General features: G+C 53.5%; 1 protein-coding gene across 1 annotated transcript in view; it reads right to left on the bottom strand.

The window, feature by feature from the left end:
- Nucleotides 1-2,031: 2,031 nt before the first annotated feature.
- DPM2 (dolichyl-phosphate mannosyltransferase subunit 2, regulatory) overlaps nt 2,032-21,075 on the bottom strand; it is a 95,141-nt gene continuing 76,097 nt past the window's right edge. The window contains exon 4 of the mRNA XM_078646673.1: nt 2,032-2,638. Coding sequence (XP_078502799.1) covers nt 2,580-2,638 — 59 coding nt within the window. The 3' untranslated portion in view covers nt 2,032-2,579. The remainder of the gene's footprint in view (nt 2,639-21,075) is intronic.

Raw genomic sequence — 21,075 nt, 5'->3', positions numbered from 1 at the left:
CAACACTCACACCAGCAAGGGAGCCAGCTGGTTCACTGAAGACCTCCAGGCCTCCAAACAAACCTGCTGAAAACTAGAAAAAAACTGGAACCGCAAAAGAACACAGAAAAGTTCCTCAGGAACGCCACTCGCCAACACCATCAACTCATCAGATCCGCCAAATGGACCGCATAGACAACAACGCAGACAACAGGTCGTCTATCACCGTCTTCTGAGCAGTCGTTACATCCTCTAAATTAGAAATACGATTCTCAGCCTCCGTTATCCGCTCAGTAAATTCGGAGCAGGGTTTGACAACACAACAGAGTGTGTTTTGTAATTTACGGCAGGCCCCCTGCGTTTTCTGGCTCTCTGCCTGGGTCGCCTCTCTGTGTGACATAATAGTTCGCTCCATTGACCGCTCGGCGAGCTAGTTGGACCGTGAGACAGTTGGACAGATTCATCTCCTGATGAATTCGATTGATAAGACATAGAGAAGTGTTCAACCAAGTCCCCTTCAATCGGGGCCTGTGCCTTGTTATAATCCACTTGTTCAACTTGTGGAGTTAGATCTCCGACTTGTCCTCTCACTGAAGATGCTAGACCGCTAGCATCTGCTGATGCTACACCGCGGATACTGATGCTTTTGTCTAGCCCAATGTCTCCTGAAGTAGTTTTCGCTATATTAAGACAGAGTTTTGTTCCCCCTATCGCATGAGTTAAGACATGTTGGTTATTTGGCCCACTAGCGACCCCATGGGTAGCTATAGCAAAATCATCAGCAGAGCTCCCCTCATTTATTCCTGTTTCTGGCACACTATCATTGCTAGTGCCCCCAATGTTTTCGCCGCTCACCTCTTCACATTGCAGTAACAGAGCATCCTCCTCCATTGTTGAGGTGCCTAAATTGGCACTCTTTGCTTTACTGGCGACAAGAAACATGGCAGGAGTTTTCTTCCCCAGCCCCGCAGTCCGACAGCTCCCAGATCATAGAGTACTACGTGTGTCTTCTGTAGCCTCTCCCTGTCGTTGTGTCACTTTCGGGTCGTTTCCTGCTTGCTGCCCACAGGAAGTCTCATGTTCTGGATGGTCTGTAGTGTGGCAGGCACCTGATGCTCATGTTCTGGATGGTCTGTAGTGTGTCAGGCACCAGATGCTCATGCTCTGGATGGTCTGTAGTGTGGCAGGCACCTGATGCTCATGTTCTGGATGGTCTGTAGTGTGGCAGGCACCTGATGCTCATGTTCTGGATGGTCTGTAGTGGGGCAGGCACCAGATGCTCATGTCCTGGATGGTCTGTAGTGTGTCAGGCACCAGATGCTCATGTTGTGGATGGTCTGTAGTGTGGCAGGCACCTGATGCTCATGTTGTGGATGGTCTGTAGTGTGGCAGGCACCTGATGCTCATGTTGTGGATGGTCTGTAGTGTGGCAGGCACCTGATGCTCATAAGTTGGGCATGGTACTCCTCTCAGGTCTGACTGGCTCCCTGTCCTCCAAAGGATGGGCCTATTTTAAATCTCTGGTTCACCCACTGCTGCATCATCACTAAAGGTACTCACTCGGCTGGGATGAATGAAATCGGTTTATCTTTCTTGAGTCCGTGGGACCTCAAAGATGGCCATGCTTCTGCGGTGGAGGGTGTCAGTTGATGGAAAAGGCTTCCCTTGACACCCATCTCACCCTCAATGTGACATCATCATCTAGGATTTAGGAAGTTACTTGGCCCTGGCCGCTCTTGACCATGTTCTGGCTGATCAATGTGGGACTGTCAAGAAATCCTTCTTAGGTGCAATGCTTCATAAACACCTCAAATCTCCACCAGCCTCTCCACCTCCTACCTCACAACAGAAGCCCCATCCCTTCCCACCAAGCCTGTCCCCCCCACCTCACCTGGAAATGTCTGTCCTCTGCCTCACACTCCATAAGACAATCCGCATGAAACCCCCTCCTCTGTGCCTCCCACCTCAGGGAACTCAGACTCTTACTTCACGAGGCACAGAAATCTGGGCAAAGATCTTCACTGAACACTGACTGAGGGGTGAACAAAGACAGACATTTAGGATTATTTTATTTATTTACCACAAGTTCTCTAAAAAAGTTTCTCTGGGGGCCTGCACGTCTTAAGGGAAGATGACAGGCAGGTGTTTTTTTTAGGCTGAAAAGATTTCACGAGAGGAGGCCGAGCACTGAGCAGGTGCCAGTGAGTGAATGTCATTACCTCTATAGCACTGAGTGCAATCAATCAAGCTAGAAGGTGATGGGCCTACACAACAGGTCTCCTGAGCACCATTGAAAGGAGGACAGCAGGTATCCATTGCATCCTATATCGTCTGTGATCCGCCATCATCCGACCTGTGCACAAGCTGCTCCTGCACAGCCCCAGGGAACCAGTCCCACCCACCACAGTGCAGGCCCAGGGCGGTGCATCCAAGCAGGCAGGATGGAAGAAGGGATGGGTCAGTGAAACAGGCACTCTGCCTCAGAGCAAGACTAGAATGTCAAAGGAGGTCTCATCTCACTGCAGCTCGGGCACATCCAAGGAGGCCTCTCTGCTGGAACTCTCCGCCAGGTCAGATGGCATTTCAAGTCTGGTCCTCCATTAATCCGTCTTCTTCTTAGGATTTCTGCTCTTCCACATCACGAACACTACAAAGAGTCCTAAACATGAAAAGAGTGTGTCATCAAAACATCTAACATCCGAAATGCATCTGCAGACAAGAGTGAAACAGTGGAAACAATCTGCTGTCATGACTCTGACCACGTGTAGGAAGCAGGCTCTCTGTACAGGGCACTAAAATGAAGTACACTAAGAAGAGAGCTCAGAGAATCCCCAAATGGTATACAGAGGTATAAGTAGATAATACTAACTCTTTTTGTGGTAGTGTGGGAGAGCAGTTAGGCTCATCAGAGAGTAGTGGTAAGCATTTGTTGTACTCACAGATGCAATGATGACAAACATACAAAAATAAATCCGACACCCAATTTATAAAAATAATATCGATTTTTATGTCATTTTTAAGACCATGAACACAGTTCTAAGGTAAGTAATTTCAGAGTTACGATTTTTCAAAGTTCGGAGAATATATCACTTTAGTGCGCAATCACGCACCGTTGAAAGTAATGGGGAAAAAGTAGAAAAATGCATGTAAAATCAGGCAATGCTTTCACAAAGGTCACTTTCTCGTTGAAGGTCGATGTTGGGACTAGGTCCAAAGTTAAGCATAAGTTCAGGAACGTTCCTGACTGTCTGGGAGCAGAGTGCTGAGGGTCTCTGAAACTGGCGCGCAAAGCAGAAGGGGGCCACTTGAAAGTACACTGCACAGGAGGACTTACAGGTAAGTTCGGTGATTCTTCTTGGAGGGAGGATTTCACAAGGGCATGGGGGCCATGGGAGCGCAGCAGGTTAGTCGATGCCGGCCCCGTGGGGCTGGGTGCAGAGCGAACAGGTCAGCTGTGTGTTGTGCAACTTGAGGGCCTCACGATCAGGAGCAGGTAACTTGGGGGAGGTGATCTTGCAATAGCTGGGCCACTTAGGAGGTGGGTTTCGGGTGTTTCGAAGTCTGCTTGCTTCTGGTTCTTCAGGAGTCCGGTGTGGACTCTTCTTCTCTGTGTTTACAGCTGGGGATCTGGTACCCCGGGTACTAGTACGCCACAGCTCCGGTAGGTCCTGGTGCCTCCTATCTTGGTGGAGAGGCATATCTGATTCTCCGTAGAGGTTGTACCTTTCCTTGCTCCGTTGCTGCGTCGAGGTCGCCGGGGAGCAGCAAGTTGAGAAAAAAACGGATTTCACAGGATCGGTGCTTGCAGAGTGCTGGGGAGTGATATCTATACTCCAGGGGAGCTTCTTGGCGATTTCTTGAAGGCTGGAGGTGCTCCAGGGTTCTTTGAGTCCTTACGGGTTTCAGGACAATATAGCAGTAGTGGCTGTCTAGTCTTTGGAGCATCAGGCGGGTGGGGGGGACTTTTTCTTCTGCCACAGGGCTTCAGTTCTCAAGCCGCAAGTCTTCTTTTTCCTGGTTTTCTCTTTTCTAAGTTGAAAATGATGTTCAGGTCTTGGGCAGCCATCTAAATATTGAATTTAGGGGTGTTACAAGCAGAGACAGGTAGTAGCCAATGTGCTACCTACCTTTGGGGTGTCTACACCCTCTAGTGATCACCTCGTGTGGGAAGGGGCACTACTAAAGCCCTGAAAGGTTCTTTTTGCACCATCCCAAGAAGGAAGAATTTCAGGAGAGTTCACCTCGCCTGCCAGCCCTAAAGGTAATTTAGGCTAAGTCTGGACCCTCCTCCTGATCTAACTATTTTTCCCACCTTTCCTCCTGCCAAAAGTGGAGCAGGAAAGGGGGCCTGGCCTCCCCCACTATCTGGAGTTTCCTTGATTGTATTTCAAAGGCAGCATTGCCTCTGAAGCTTCCGTCCAGGAAGGCCATCCTGTCCTGGGGAGGTGTGAAGCGCCTCCGCCCAGAGCAGGCTTTGTCTCCGTCCTCAGAGCGCTGGCTCTCACCCCATGAGGTCAGAAACAGGTCTGGGGGTGGCAGACTGGTGAAAACAAGTCAGAGAGCAAACCAGTGCTTGTAGGGATTCAGGGGACCCTCTAAAAGGGTTTCCTGTTTCCATTTATTAATAAATCCCCACACTGACATCTGTGAGGAGTTATTAAGATAAGAAGAGTGATACCAAACAACTTAGAAATCAGTGAAGCCATCATGGAGCTATGAAACTCGTGTTGACAGGTATCCAGCCCATGTACTCCTATTGGCTTCCCTGTGCACTTACAACATCTCAGAATGGACTGGACATTGTAGGGGCATCTCTGCTCATGCAGATATGTCCACACATAGTGCACTCTGCCTTAGGGCTAATGCCTGCAGTAGAGCGGACTTACCTTTACCTTATGTAGTGTGTGGGGTGCATGGCACACAGGGCTGTGGGCCAGGTTGACTTTCGGATTTCTCTTCACCAAGACACGCAGCCTGCAATGGCAGAGGGCGTGGCCTTGGTGAGGGGTCCCTGGGGTGGCACAACCACTGCTGCAGCCCCAGAGGGCCCTCTTCAGTGCCCCTGCACGAGGTACCAGGGGTACCACTTACGAGGGACTGTCAGGGGTAATTCTAGTTGTGCCAATTATGGTACCATGTTTTGGTAAAGAGATCGAAGTCATATCATGCAGCAGGCAAAAAGTGGGGGCTAACCATGTCAAAAGAGGGACTTTCCTACACCAAGTCAGTCCTTGCAGCAGAGAGAGAGGCACCCCAAATGAAAGGACGAGAATAACCTTCCCCTAAAGAATCTTCATCTTCTAAGTGGAAGAACCAGGAAAGGCCATCTGCATAGGCATGGGCAGGTCTGTGTTCCACTTCAAAGGACATTCCTTGTAGGGATATGGACCACCTTAGCAGTTTGAGATTTTTCCCTTTCATTTGCATGAACCATCTCAGGCCTGTAGTCAGTTTGAACAATGAAGTGAGAACCAAACAGGTGTGGTCTCAGCTTCCTGAGGGACCAGACTACAGCAAAGGCATCTCACTCAATGACACTCCAGCGCGGTTCCCTGGGGAGTAGCCTTCTACTGATGAAAGCCATAAGCTGGTCTTGACCGCGGCCATTTATTTGGGCCACGACCGCTCCCATCTCATGCTCAGAAGCATCAGTTTGCACAATTGTAGGAAAGTAGGATCTGCTTTTATGGTTACCCCCACTTTTTGCTTGATGTAATGCGGTTTCTGACTAGGATCCTGCTAACCAGGACCCCAGGCACTATGTTTTCTTCCCTAAATGAGTAAGGCAAGTACATTCCAGATTGGACACTGGTGTACACTTATCAGCCCCTAGCATATGGTACCCAGATACCCAGGGCATAGGTACACCAGGAATCCCCCACGGGCTGAAGCATGTATTATGTCACCCATGGGAGACCCCTCCATGTGTAACTACAGGCCTGCCACTGCAGCCTGTGTGAGCTGGTGCTAGCACCACTCACGAAAGATATAGGTTTCCCTATATCTAAGGCTTATGTACTTAAAACCTGTGTCACCCCTAAGGCAGGACTTTCAATCCTGAAGACAGGGTGCTCGCTTCTAAGTGTAAGGGTGCCCCAGTATGAGCAGGCCACCCCTACAGCCTGTGGAGTCCATTCTCCCAGGTTGGAAGCGAGACAGCCGTATGACATATAGAGGGGCACTGCGTCATCATGCGATGACCATCTCGAAACTGCCTGTAACAAATCCTATCATGTTTGGTATCAAACATGTTGGAATGATTCCATGCACTATAAAGCTCCTTTGAGAGGCCCTCTGTGCTCCCGGTACCAGTCTTCGAGACCCGAACAGCAAGCTAGGGCTGCTGCCGACCTGAGACAGGTTTCTGCCCTCCTGCTGCTGAGCCAAGCTCGGACAGGGGAAGGCAGAACAATAGGTATCCTGTCACAGGGAGGTGTGAACCCCTCCCAGACAGGGTTTAGTGTATTGGGGCAGGGTGGGAGCGCTTGCCAGCGCCACATAGCCTGCGTGCAGGGCACACTTGGTGCCCTCCATGCATAGTCCAGCTCAAACCAGTTCAGGGAGCCATTGGCTCCTGCGCTGGTGCAAAACTGGACAAAGGACAGGGGAGTATCCTCACCCTTGTCCAGCCCCTCCTTAGCGAGGGACCCCTGAATCATCCCAACCCTTTCCTTAGGGTAATTAAGGGCCTACCGGAGGGTGGGTCCCTAGTTTCGTTGTGGGACAAGATTAATTTCAGACATCACTTCTTCTTCAAATGTCTGGGCACTCTGGATTTCGCTGGACTTCTCTTTGGGCGTCAAGGCTACAATTGAGAAGCCTCCTGCTGCTCCTGATCTCACCGCTCTGCTCGTCTGCGGCATCGTCTGTGCCTTTGCACCATATAGGAACATTCCAAGGCCTGTGGGCATCCAAAGCACCTGAAGGAATCTCCCTTGAAGTGAAGGAGTCACTTTCCTGCATCTGCAGGCACTGCAACTAAGCTGACCGGTCGGCTGATCCTGGGCTCTCACGGACTACGGAAAGGCTCAGCAACACAGGTGGTGGTTCTTCACATCCCTCAAGGCCTGCCCTGTCCTCTCACCAAGTTTGAGGCCAGTATCCCTCGTCGGAGCCGGAGGAATTGAACCCCTGTGCACAGCGTTGACTTGCAGTTGCAAAGGCTTGTTGGCTTCCTTCCACCAAGATCTTCGGGCTCCTAGGAGCCCCAGCCTCAGGCATCTCCAGTGACCAAGATCTTCGTCCTCACCGCATTGCTTGCACTGTGGGCTTGCATCTTTAGTGAGCTGCTCGAGGTCCTCTTGCAACTCCAGTGCCTCCGGCCTGTGTCTCCTCTTGAGGGTCCTCTTTGAATTCTTTGAGCTCCCCTGATTGCTCAGGGTCTGCCCTGACTCCCCTGCTTGTGGCGAGTCTCCCGGACCTCGCTGGTCCCAACATTGAACCTTCTTCAACTTCCACATTGGTTGCAGTTGCCAAGACTTGTTGGTGTTCCCGCCGGACACCAACCCTTCAACTCACGACATCCGACGTGGGACAGCTTGTGAATGGCTCCTGGTCTTCCACAGCTTTGCCTGGTCCACACAGCTGCAGTTTCAAGATCACCGTCAGCTCTCCTGCATCACTCGACATCGTTGGGCATTTGTCTTCCGTGCCCCTGGTCACTCCTGAGTGGCATAGAGTCTGTCCCCTCTGCTTGCAGGTTCTTCACATCTTGAATCCACCTTTGAGTTCCACCGGACACTTTCACCTTCCCCAGCAGCGCCTTTTTCCTGAAGTCCTCCATTGAGTTTGATGGCGGTCTCCAACGCCACTTCACACCTATGCACTTGGCTTCCCTGGTGCATGTATCCTGGTTCCTAAGGCATCCACGGGTGGGGTGGCTCTCCAACGTTCTGTCTTCCACAGGGTTTCTTCAGGGTCCACTGGGAAGGGTCCTTCTTCTTTAAAATTGCAATCGCGAGTTACCCGTTGACTTTCATTTATCCTGCGGTTGTGTTCCCACTCTGCACACTGCCTCCGTGGGGCTTCTGGTTACTCACCTTGGGTGGTTCCTTGGGTCCCCGGCACTTCTACATCTTCTGGGTATAGTCTTGTCTCGAGTCGTGGTTCGCAAACCACTATTTTAGTGTCTGGTTTGGTCCCACCCTGGTGACCACTGTGTATTACTTACCACCTGTTTCTATTGAAAAGTATTGTGTGCATTGTGTATATCTCTGGCTAGGAAATATAGCTGAATGTGTTAGTGAGTATATTGTAATAAATACATATTTTAATAAATATACTGTGTGGTTCTTTTTCACTTAATCTATACCTATAAGATTACGTTCTCAGCGCCGGGACACTCCCTGGAGTAGCTGCGCGCTCTACAAATACCCCATAACATAACATAAAACAAGCTGCTTTACACTCCTTCTGGACCAAGCCCGAAGGCTGCTCTCCACAGCTACCACTTAGAGAGTTTTCTAAGGTTGTTTGAGACTACTAAAATCACCATAAGGGCTGGCTGGATTGGTGCATACATAAGTGTACGCCAAATACCAAGCCAGCTTATCACAACAATGAATTGCTTGCCATAATCTGGAGCTTTCAGAGCCGGTGCAGAGCACAACGCTTCCTTCAGAGTGTCTAAAGCCTTTTGACAGATCACTGTCTAGTTCACATTTTGGGGCATTCAGTTCTGCGAGAGGCGTCACACTTGTGCCATTTTACTTCATAAGTCACCTGTAGTATCCAGTCAAGCCAAGGAAGGCCCTGACTTGAGTCTGGGTTGTTGGAACAACCCAGCCCAGAATTATCTGTATCTTGGGTTGTAAGGGTTGAACCTGGCCTCCACCAAGGTAGCCCAAGTATACAACTTTTCTCTGCCCTATCTGGCACTTGATTGCCTTGATAGTGATTAACGATAATGGGGTGACCCTGTGTCCCTCAGTACCTGGGTAGGTATACACTATAAACAAACGTGGTTCTGTCGGGTACGACAGATTATTTGTACATAGTATTCAATACACAACGGGTATTTTAAAAGAACAAATTTCCATAAAGAAAAATCTTGAGAATACACCAAGAGAAAATGTTTCATTGCCCAGTAAATGTTATTCTTTACTATTCAATGTATATTGGGTTGGCTGTTGTGTGACAAAATACACAAACATCAATAACTACATAAGATTCAAGTGTACAGTAAGTGACTAATTGTGATGAGACAATAGTGCTGTACAAGGGTGACACGGAGGACATTTGAATACACAGGGGCGGGAAACGTTGATGTTACAGTCATCATTAACCCCTTCGATGCTCATGACGAGCTCAGCTCGTCATGAGGCACGGTGCTCGTGTGCTCATGACGAGCTGAGCTCGTCATGACCACACCCAGTTCTATTATGGCCCAGCACAGGAGCAGAATATGTCAAGCAGCGATGTGGTTAAGTCCACACAATCCCCCTGAATCAAACAGGAAATTATAATCCCTGTCCGAGGGTTATGTTAGCATTTGGGACTCGACTATAAATATATGTGTGTTTCCCCCCCCCTGTGTATTCATATGGCATCCATTGTGCCTTCACAAGGCACAATGGTTCCTTAACAGGATGATCAAACAGAAGTTCAAATGTAGAGAACCCCACTACTCCTTTGGCACTCCCCTAGTCGGCAAAAAGCAGGCATGAAGTGCGATATCCCATCTCCCTCTGAGTTTTTCAGAGAGTCCACCAATCATATCTTTCATGGTCTTGAGGAATCTTTCAACAAGGCCATTACACTGCGGATGGTAGGGAGTAGTGAACCTGTAGGTCACTCCATACTCCTTCCACATGTCTTTAAGGGAGCCAGACATGAAGTTTGTACCTCTGTCTGATAACGCCTCCTTAGAGAAGCCCATCCTGGTATAGATACCAATCAGGGCCCTAACCATTGCAGGGGCAGTGGTAGTCCTAAGAAGAATGGCCCCAGGATACCTAGTGGTATGATCCACTACCACCAGAATATATCTGTTTCCCGATGATGTAGGAGGGTGAAGGGGACCGACAATGTTGATCCCTACCCCTTCAAAAGGGAACCCCAACCACTGGGAGTGGAATTAAGGGGGTCTTTGGGTAGCCACTTGTCCTGCCACTGGCTTGACAGGTGGCACTGTAGTTACAAAACTCCTTCACGTTCTGGTGCATTGTTGGCCAGTGGAAGTAGCTAAATACCCTACTTTAAGTTTTGATCTGGCCAATGTGTCCAGATAGGGGGATGTTGTGGGCCAAAATGAGGAGGAATTCCCTAAACGCCTGAGACACTACACTCTCTAAGGGACAGCAGGATTGGGGTCTCCGACCTCAGTGTAAAGGATCCCCTCCTCCCAATAGTCCTGTGGGAACCACTGAGACCACCTCCTTCTTTCGCAGCAGCTTGCTGTCACAGACTTTCAAGAGTGGGACAGGTCCTCTAACCCTGGCATAGATCTTCCCTAGAGAGTCCCATGGGCCCAAGAGCTCAGCCTGGTAAGGCTTTAACTCCTGAGGCTCAGTTCCCACTGGGGCGGACTCTTTCCCGTGAGAAGGGCCTGGTGTCTGATTTGCAGTTGGCTCCCGAGTCTGCTTGCCTTTTTTCTTGGAGGGTTGGGTCATTCATCCAGACTCCAGCACCTTTTTTCACACTGGGCTCTGCTCTGTGCTCTACTTTAACACACCCCCAGTGTGGTATTCCAAGCATTTCTGCATGGATTCTCAGTTCTGCCTCAGCCCAGGCTGAGGACTCCAAATTATTTCCAAGCAATCAACTGGACTGGATGAAGATACTGCCACCTCTTGTTGGCCAGCGAGCCCTCTCCAGTCAAAGGACACTATTGCCATTGGATGGTTTGTTGTTACATTGTCTGCATTGGTGACTGGATAGGTCCTTCCAGACAGATATAGTGAAGAGGCCAGCAGGTGCTTGGTCTCCACGGTAACAACAGCACCAGTCCCTCTCGATGCCTCCACCCTAACCCCATCAATAACAGGATGCGGTCAGTATTTTTGCATGTTAGTGGGCCAGACAGCTAAGGTGGCAACATCCTCATCCCCTACCAAAGTCACCTCCGTGAGCTCTCCGATATGGCCAGTGGTCTCCCGAGATCCAATCTGGAGATTAGCCGCTACATTTACTGCAGGTGGACTAAAGGCATTTTTTGTGTTTTTACAACCAGGGTCTCCAATTCAGTATCCCAGTGACCTACAGTAATGACACCAAGCCTTTTTTGGATCCCAGTTCTTACCCTTGGGCTGTGATGAGTTTCTAGGCCCACCTTGCTGAACAGATTTTTGGTGGCCTGAGGAAGACTCATTTTTGTATTTCTCTTTTGGGTCACCATCTTTTTCTTGGGGGGTGTTTGTGGTAGATTTAGTCACCCTTGGTTTGACTCTGTGGTCTGCCTTCTTCCCCAACTATAGAGGAGAAAGTGGACCTAGGTCCTCTAATTGCTGCTATAACTTCTCATTGTAACAATTACTTAAAAGATGTTCCTTCATTATTCAATTGTAAATCCCTTCAGAGTAATTCAGAGTGTTACCTGTTAACCAACCACCTAGTGTTTTCACTAAAAAGTCAACAAATTGCACCCAGGACTGACTGGGGTTTTCGAGTCTCCCTGAATCTTATTCTGCATTGTTCAGTGGGGAGTCCATAGCCCTAAATCAGGGTACCCTTCATGAGGTCATAATACTCATCTTTTTCAGCCAATGTCCGGACTCTATCCTTGCATTTCCCTGAGAATAGTTCCCACAAGAGAGGAACTAAATTTTTTCGAGCTTCTTTTCTTGCTATGAAGGCCCTCTCAAATGCAGTGAACTATTTGGTGATGCCATCACCATCGGAGCAGTTAGGGGCAATCCCTTTGGGGAGTTTAGAGTCATGAGAACCTTCCCTCTCCCTATTTGTTTGTGTGCCGCCACCAGAGATGGGCTCTAGGCTCATCTCTTTCCCTTTCTATGTCCGTAGCTGAGCCTCTAAGTTCACTCGCCTGGTCATTCTTTCTAGCAGGAGGTCCTCCTCGAGGGACTATTACCAGATTCCAAGTGGACTGATTCTCATCCAGACTCATCATCATTCGTAAGGTCATCATCCTTAGACTGAGCTACCAGTTCTGGGTTATCTTTCTCAAACCGAGCGATCAGTTGTCTGAGATAGGCCTTCCTTGGACGTTTGGCTGGTTTGAAACCATAGTCCTTACAAACGGCCCTACACTGAGCACGGCTCAGGTCCATGTAAGGAGCCACCCTGATCAGGCTTTGCCGTGGTCCTCTGAGAGCACTGGGTCTCATCCCATGAGGTCAGAAACATGTCTGGTGGTGGCAGACTGTTGAAAATAAGTCAGGGACCCCACCTGGGTTTGGTAGGTTTTCAGGGGACCCTCTAAAAGGGTCTGCGGTGTGAATACATCACTCAATCCATCACTGGCATCAGTGAGGATTCATTAAGACAAGATGTTTGGTTCCAAACACTTTAGAAATCAATGGAGCCATCGTGGAGCTTGGAAACTCGTGTTGACAAGTGTCCAGCCCATGCACTCTTCAAGGCTTCCCTGTTCACTCACAGCATTGCAGAATGGACTGGACATTGTAGGGGCCGATCTGCTCATGCGGACGAGTCCACACATAGGATATAGTGCACCTGCCTTAGGGCTAAAGGCCATGCAGTAGGAGTGCCGTCCCTATATCCCATACAGTGAAGGGGGAGGGGAGGAGCATGGCACACAGGGCTGTGGGCCATGTCGACTCTTCATTTGTCTCTGCACCAAGACACGCAGCCTGGCAGAGTGCAGAGCCTTGGTAAGGGGCCCCTGGGGTGGAACAATTACCCTTCACTAGGTACCTTCAGGGGTATCCGAAGTGGTGCCAATTATGGTGCAGTTTTTGGGAAGGAGGAGATCTGGCACTGGGAACCTGGTTTGCAGGGACCCTGTGCACTTACAGTTCTAAATCTCATCATATATCGTGCAAAAAGTGGGGGCTAACCAGGTCAAAAGAGGCACTTTCATACACCAAGTCACAGTTCTTGCAGCAGAGAGAGGCGCCCCAAGGATGTGGAGGCACAGACAGAACTAAAGGGACCTTACTGCACAACTAGGGTGCTGCTGGGGTCTTACAGCAGAGAGCGAGGGAGCTGCTGGGGTCTTACAGCAGAGAGCTAGGGTGCTGCTGGGGTCTTACAGCAGAGAGCGAGGGAGCTGCTGGGGTCTTACGGCAGAGAACTAGGGTGCTGCTGGGGTCTTACAGCAGAGAGCTAGGGAGCTGCTGGGGTCTTACAGCAGAGAGCTAGGGAGCTGCTGGGGTCTTACAGCAGAGAGCTAGGGAGCTGCTGGGGTCTTACAGCAGAGAGTTAGGGAGCTGCTGGGGTCTTACAGCAGAGAGCTAGTGTGCTGCTGGGGTCTTACGGCAGAGAACTAGGGTGCTGCTGGGGTCTTACAGCAGAGAGCTAGGGAGCTGCTGGGGTCTTACAGCAGAGAGCTAGGGAGCTGCTGGGGTCTTACAGCAGAGAGCTAGGGAGCTGCTGGGGTCTTACAGCAGAGAGCGAGGGAGCTGCTGGGGTCTTACAGCAGAGAGCTAGGGTGCTGCTGGGGTCTTACAGCAGAGAGCGAGGGAGCTGCTGGGGTCTTACGGCAGAGAACTAGGGTGCTGCTGGGGTCTTACAGCAGAGAGCTAGGGAGCTGCCGGGGTCTTACGGCAGAGAGCGAGGGAGCTGCTGGGGTCTTACAGCAGAGAGCTAGGGAGCTGCTGGGGTCTTACGGCAGAGAGCTAGGGAGCTGCTGGGGTCTTACAGCAGAGAGCTAGGGAGCTGCTGGGGTCTTTCAGCAGAGAGCTAGGGAGCTGCTGGGGTCTTACAGCAGAGAGCTAGGGAGCTGCTGGGGTCTTACGGCAGAGAACTAGGGAGCTGCTGGGGTCTTACAGCAGAGAGCTAGGGAGCTGCTGGGGTCTTACAGCAGAGAGCTAGGGAGCTGCCGGGGTCTTACGGCAGAGAGCTAGGGAGCTGCTGGGGTCTTACAGCAGAGAGCTAGGGAGCTGCCGGGGTCTTACGGCAGAGAGCTAGGGAGCTGCTGGGGTCTTACAGCAGAGAGCTAGGGAGCTGCTGGGGTCTTACAGCAGAGAGCTAGGGAGCTGCTGGGGTCTTACAGCAGAGAGCTAGGGAGCTGCCGGGGTCTTACGGCAGAGAGCTAGGGAGCTGCTGGGGTCTTACAGCAGAGAGCTAGGGAGCTGCTGGGGTCTTACAGCAGAGAGCTAGGGAGCTGCTGGGGTCTTACAGCAGAGAGCTAGGGAGCTGCTGGGGTCTTACAGCAGAGAGTTAGGGAGCTGCTGGGGTCTTACGGCAGAGAACTAGGGTGCTGCTGGGGTCTTACAGCAGAGAGTTAGGGAGCTGCTGGGGTCTTACAGCAGAGCCCTAGGGAGCTGCTGGGGTCTTACAGCAGAGCCCTAGGGAGCTGCTGGGGTCTTACAGCAGAGAGTTAGGGAGCTGCTGGGGTCTTACAGCAGAGCCCTAGGGAGCTGCTGGGGTCTTACAGCAGAGCCCTAGGGTGCTGCTGGGGTCTTACGGCAGAGAGCTAGGGAGCTGCTGGGGTCTTACAGCAGAGAGCTAGGGAGCTGCTGGGGTCTTACAGCAGAGAGCTAGGGAGCTGCTGGGGTCTTACAGCAGAGAGCTAGGGAGCTGCCGGGGTCTTACGGCAGAGAGCTAGGGAGCTGCTGGGGTCTTACAGCAGAGAGCTAGGGAGCTGCTGGGGTCTTACAGCAGAGAGTTAGGGAGCTGCTGGGGTCTTACGGCAGAGAACTAGGGTGCTGCTGGGGTCTTACAGCAGAGAGTTAGGGAGCTGCTGGGGTCTTACAGCAGAGCCCTAGGGAGCTGCTGGGGTCTTACAGCAGAGCCCTAGGGTGCTGCTGGGGTCTTACAGCAGAGAGTTAGGGAGCTGCTGGGGTCTTACGGCAGAGCCCTAGGGTGCTGCTGGGGTCTTACAGCAGAGCCCTAGGGAGCTGCTGGGGTCTTACAGCAGAGAGCTAGGGAGCTGCTGGGGTCTTACAGCAGAGAGCTAGGGAGCTGCTGGGGTCTTACAGCAGAGAGCTAGGGAGCTGCTGGGGTCTTACAGCAGAGAGCTAGGGAGCTGCTGGGGTCTTACAGCAGAGAGTTAGGGAGCTGCTGGGGTCTTACGGCAGAGAACTAGGGTGCTGCTGGGGTCTTACGGCAGAGAGTTAGGGAGCTGCTGGGGTCTTACGGCAGAGCCCTAGGGTGCTGCTGGGGTCTTACAGCAGAGAGCTAGGGTGCTGCTGGGGTCTTACAGCAGAGAGCTAGTGTGCTGCTGGGGTCTTACAGCAGAGAGCTAGGGTGCTGCTGGGGTCTTACAGCAGAGAGCTAGGGAGCTGCTGGGGTCTTACAGCAGAGAGCTAGGGAGCTGCTGGGGTCTTACGGCAGAGAACTAGGGTGCTGCTGGGGTCTTACAGCAGAGAGCTAGGGTGCTGCTGGGGTCTTACAGCAGAGAGCTAGTGTGCTGCTGGGGTCTTACAGCAGAGAGCTAGAGAGCTGCTGGGGTCTTACAGCAGAGAGCTAGGGAGCTGCTGGGGTCTTACGGCAGAGAGCTAGGGAGCTGCTGGGGTCTTACGGCAGAGAGCTAGGGAGCTGCTGGGGTCTTACGGCAGAGAGCTAGGGAGCTGCTGGGGTCTTACGGCAGAGAGCTAGGGAGCTGCCGGGGTCTTACGGCAGAGAGCTAGGGAGCTGCTGGGGTCTTACAGCAGAGAGTTAGGGAGCTGCTGGGGTCTTACGGCAGAGAGCTAGTGTGCTGCTGGGGTCTTACAGCAGAGAGTTAGGGAGCTGCTGGGGTCTTACAGCAGAGAGCTAGGGTGCTGCTGGGGTCTTACAGCAGAGAGCTAGGGAGCTGCTGGGGTCTTACAGCAGAGAGCTAGGGTGCTGCTGGGGTCTTACGGCAGAGAACTAGGGTGCTGCTGGGGTCTTACAGCAGAGAGCTAGGGAGCTGCTGGGGTCTTACAGCAGAGAGCTAGGGAGCTGCTGGGGTCTTACAGCAGAGAGCTAGTGTGCTGCTGGGGTCTTACAGCAGAGAGTTAGTGTGATGCTGAGGTCTTACAGCAGAGAGTTAGGGAGCTGCTGGGGTCTTACAGCAGAGAGCTAGGGTGCTGCTGGGGTCTTACGGCAGAGAACTAGGGTGCTGCTGGGGTCTTACAGCAGAGAGCTAGGGAGCTGCTGGGGTCTTACAGCAGAGAGCTAGGGAGCTGCTGGGGTCTTACAGCAGAGAGCTAGTGTGCTGCTGGGGTCTTACGGCAGAGCCCTAGGGAGCTGCCGGGGTAATAAAGCATAGATTGGGCACTGCTAGTGTTCACATCAAACAAGGCACCTCTGGGCACTTCACAGAAAAAACAAGTCACGCCTGGTGGTTCAGAATACAGGCGAGGCACAACCTGGGGCTTACAGAACAGATGAACCACTGCTAGGGTGCCAGGTCATGTAAGTGGCATTGGAGTAGCGCACATTTGTTATTACTATGGCTGTGTACGTTGTGCGTCACTTCATACACAAATTCAACAAGCTTCAGGGGCTTTATACAGAGTGGAGTCTAGCCTGGAGAGGGATGGGTGCGCGCAGTGCACGGTGTGCCACTGTACACAGAGTGGAGTCTAGCCTGGAGAGGGATGGGTGCGCGCAGTGCACGGTGTGCCACTGTACACAGAGTGGAGTCTAGCCTGGAGAGGGATGGGTGCGCGCAGTGCACGGTGTGCTACTGTACAGAGGGGAGTCTAGCCTGGAGAGGGATGGGTGCGCGCAGTGCACGGTGTGCCACTGTACACAGACTGGAGTCTAGCCTGGAGAGGGATGGGTGCGCGCAGTGCACGGTGTGCCACTGTACCTAGAGTGGAGTCTAGCTTCGAGCGGGATGGGTGCGCGCAGTGCACGGTGTGCTACTGTACACAGAGTAGAGTCTAGCTTCGAGAGGGATAGGTGCGCGCAGTGCACGGTGTGCCACTGTACACAGAGTGGAGTCTAGCCTGGAGAGGGATGGGTGCGCGCAGTGCACGGTGTGCCACTGTACACAGAGTGGAGTCTAGCCTGGAGAGGGATGGGTGCGCGCAGTGCACGGTGTGCCACTGTACACAGAGTGGAGTCTAGCCTGGAGAGGGATGGGTGCACGCAGTGCACGGTGTGCTACTGTACAGAGGGGAGTCTAGCCTGGAGAGGGATGGGTGCGAGCAGTGCACGGTGTGCCACTGTACCTAGAGTGGAGTCTAGCTTCGAGCGGGATGGGTGCGCGCAGTGCACGGTGTGCTACTGTACACAGAGTAGAGTCTAGCTTCGAGAGGGATAGGTGCGCGCAGTGCACGGTGTGCCACTGTACACAGAGTGGAGTCTAGCCTGGAGAGGGATGGGTGCACGCAGTGCACGGTGTGCCACTGTACACAGAGTGGAGTCTAGCCTGGAGAGGGATGGGTGCGCGCAGTGCACGGTGTGCCACTGTACACAGAGTGGAGTCTAGCCTGGAGAGGGATGGGTGCGCGCAGTGCACGGTGTGCTACTGTACAGAGGGGAGTCTAGCCTGGAGAGGGATGGGTGCGCGCAGTGCACGGTGTGCCACTGTACACAGAGTGGAGTCTAGCCTGGAGAGGGATGGTGCGCGCAGTGCACGGTGTGCCACTGTACAGAGTGGAGTCTAGCTTGGAGAGGGATGGTGCGCGCAGTGCACGGTGTGCTACTGTACACAGAGTGGAGTCTAGCCTGGAGAGGGATGGGTGCGCGCAGTGCACGGTGTGCTACTGTACAGAGTGGAGTCTAGCTTCGAGAGGGATGGGTGCGCGCAGTGCATGGTGTGCTACTGTACAGAGTGGAGTCTAGCTTCGAGAGGGATGGGTGCGCGCAGTGCACGGTGTGCTACTCTACACAGAGTGAAGTCTAGCTTGGAGAGGAATGGGTGCGCGCAGTGCACGGTGTGCTACTGTACAGAGTTGAGTCTAGCTTCGAGAGGGATGGGTGCGCGCAGTGCACGGTGTGCCACTGTACACAGAGTGGAGTCTAGCCTGGAGAGGGATGGGTGCGCGCAGTGCACGGTGTGCCACTGTACCTAGAGTGGAGTCTAGCTTCGAGCGGGATGGGTGCGCGCAGTGCACGGTGTGCTACTGTACACAGAGTGGAGTCTAGCTTCGAGAGGGATAGGTGCGCGCAGTGCATGGTGTGCCACTGTACACAGAGTGGAGTCTAGCCTGGAGAGGGATGGGTGCGCGCAGTGCACGGTGTGCCACTGTACACAGAGTGGAGTCTAGCCTGGAGAGGGATGGGTGCGCACAGTGCACGGTGTGCCACTGTACACAGAGTGGAGTCTAGCCTGGAGAGGGATGGGTGCGCGCAGTGCACGGTGTGCCACTGTACACAGACTGGAGTCGAGCCTGGAGAGGGATGGTGCGCGCAGTGCACGGTGTGCCACTGTACAGAGTGGAGTCTAGCTTGGAGAGGGATGGTGCGCGCAGTGCACGGTGTGCCACTGTACCTAGAGTGGAGTCTAGCTTCAAGCGGGATGGGTGCGCGCAGTGCACGGTGTGCTACTGTACACAGAGTAGAGTCTAGCTTCGAGAGGGATAGGTGGGCGCAGTGCACGGTGTGCCACTGTACACAGAGTGGAGTCTAGCCTGGAGAGGGATGGGTGCACGCAGTGCACGGTGTGCCACTGTACACAGAGTGGAGTCTAGCCTGGAGAGGGATGGGTGTGCGCAGTGCACGGTGTGCCACTGTACACAGAGTGGAGTCTAGCCTGGAGAGGGATGGGTGCGCGCAGTGCACGGTGTGCTACTGTACAGAGGGGAGTCTAGCCTGGAGAGGGATGGGTGCGCGCAGTGCACGGTGTGCCACTGTACACAGAGTGGAGTCTAGCCTGGAGAGGGATGGGTGCGCGCAGTGTACGGTGTGCCACTGTACACAGAGTGGAGTCTAGCCTGGAGAGGGATGGGTGCGCGCAGTACACGGTGTGCCACTGTACACAGAGTGGAGTCTAGCCTGGAGAGGGATGGGTGCGCGCAGTGCACGGTGTGCCACTGTACACAGAGTGGAGTCTAGCCTGGAGAGGGATGGGTGCGCGCAGTGCACGGTGTGCCACTGTACACAGAGTGGAGTCTAGCCTGGAGAGGGATGGGTGCACTCAGTGCACGGTGTGCTACTGTACACAGAGTAGAGTCTAGCTTCGAGAGGGATGGGTGCGCGCAGTGCACGGTGTGCTACTGTACAGAGTGGAGTCTAGCTTCGAGAGGGATGGGTGCGCGCAGTGCACGGTGTGCCACTGTACACAGAGTGGAGTCTAGCCTGGAGAGGGATGGGTGCGCGCAGTGCACGGTGTGCCACTGCACACAGAGTGGAGTCTGGCTTCGGGAGGGATGGGTGCGCGCAGTGCACGGTGTGCCACTGTACAGAGTGAAGTCTAGCTTGGAGAGGGATGGTGCGCGCAGTGCACGGTGTGCCACTGTACCTAGAGTGGAGTCTAGCTTCGAGAGGGATGGGTTCGCGCAGTGCACGGTGTGCCACTGCACACAGAGTGGAGTCTAGCCTGGAGAGGGATGGGTGCGCGCAGTGCACGGTGTGCCACTGTACACAGAGTGGAGTCTAGCCTGGAGAGGGATAGGTGCGCGCAGTGCACGGTGTGCCACTGTACACAGAGTGGAGTCTAGCCTGGAGAGGGATGGGTGCGCGCAGTGCACGGTGTGCCACTGTACACAGAGTGGAGTCTAGCCTGGAGAGGGATGGGTGCGCGCAGTGCACGGTGTGCTACTGTACACAGAGTGGAGTCTAGCTTGGAGAGGGATGGGTGCGTGCAGTGCACGGTGTGCCACTGCACACACAGGGCTTTACACAGAGTGGAGTCTAGCCTGGAGAGGGATGGGTTCGCGCAGTGCACGGTGTGCCACTGTACACAGAGTGGAGTCTAGCCTGGAGAGGGATGGGTGCGCGCAGTGCACGGTGTGCTACTGTACAGAGGGGAGTCTAGCCTGGAGAGGGATGGGTGCGCGCAGTGCACGGTGTGCCACTGTACACAGAGTGGAGTCTAGCCTGGAGAGGGATGGGTGCGCGCAGTGTACGGTGTGCCACTGTACACAGAGTGGAGTCTAGCCTGGAGAGGGATGGGTGCGCGCAGTACACGGTGTGCCACTGTACACAGAGTGGAGTCTAGCCTGGAGAGGGATGGGTGCGCGCAGTGCACGGTGTGCCACTGTACACAGAGTGGAGTCTAGCCTGGAGAGGGATGGGTGCGCGCAGTGCACGGTGTGCCACTGTACACAGAGTGGAGTCTAGCCTGGAGAGGGATGGGTGCACGCAGTGCACGGTGTGCTACTGTACACAGAGTAGAGTCTAGCTTCGAGAGGGATGGGTGCGCGCAGTGCACGGTGTGCTACTGTACAGAGTGGAGTCTAGCTTCGAGAGGGATGGGTGCGCGCAGTGCACGGTGTGCCACTGTACACAGAGTGGAGTCTAGCCTGGAGAGGGATGGGTGCGCGCAGTGCACGGTGTGCCACTGCACACAGAGTGGAGTCTGGCTTCGGGAGGGATGGGTGCGCGCAGTGCACGGTGTGCCACTGTACAGAGTGAAGTCTAGCTTGGAGAGGGATGGTGCGCGCAGTGCACGGTGTGCCACTGTACCTAGAGTGGAGTCTAGCTTCGAGAGGGATGGGTTCGCGCAGTGCACGGTGTGCCACTGCACACAGAGTGGAGTCTAGCCTGGAGAGGGATGGGTGCGCGCAGTGCACGGTGTGCCACTGTACACAGAGTGGAGTCTAGCCTGGAGAGGGATAGGTGCGCGCAGTGCACGGTGTGCCACTGTACACAGAGTGGAGTCTAGCCTGGAGAGGGATGGGTGCGCGCAGTGCACGGTGTGCCACTGTACACAGAGTGGAGTCTAGCCTGGAGAGGGATGGGTGCGCGCAGTGCACGGTGTGCTACTGTACACAGAGTGGAGTCTAGCTTGGAGAGGGATGGGTGCGTGCAGTGCACGGTGTGCCACTGCACACACAGGGCTTTACACAGAGTGGAGTCTAGCCTGGAGAGGGATGGGTTCGCGCAGTGCACGGTGTGCCACTGTACACAGAGTGGAGTCTAGCCTGGAGAGGGATG

This window comes from Lissotriton helveticus, chromosome 5_2, assembly GCF_964261635.1.
Source record: "Lissotriton helveticus chromosome 5_2, aLisHel1.1, whole genome shotgun sequence".
Classification (NCBI taxonomy): Eukaryota; Metazoa; Chordata; class Amphibia; order Caudata; family Salamandridae; genus Lissotriton; species Lissotriton helveticus.
Note: the sequence above shows the minus strand (reverse complement) of the source record. Positions and strands in the feature narration are given on the sequence as shown.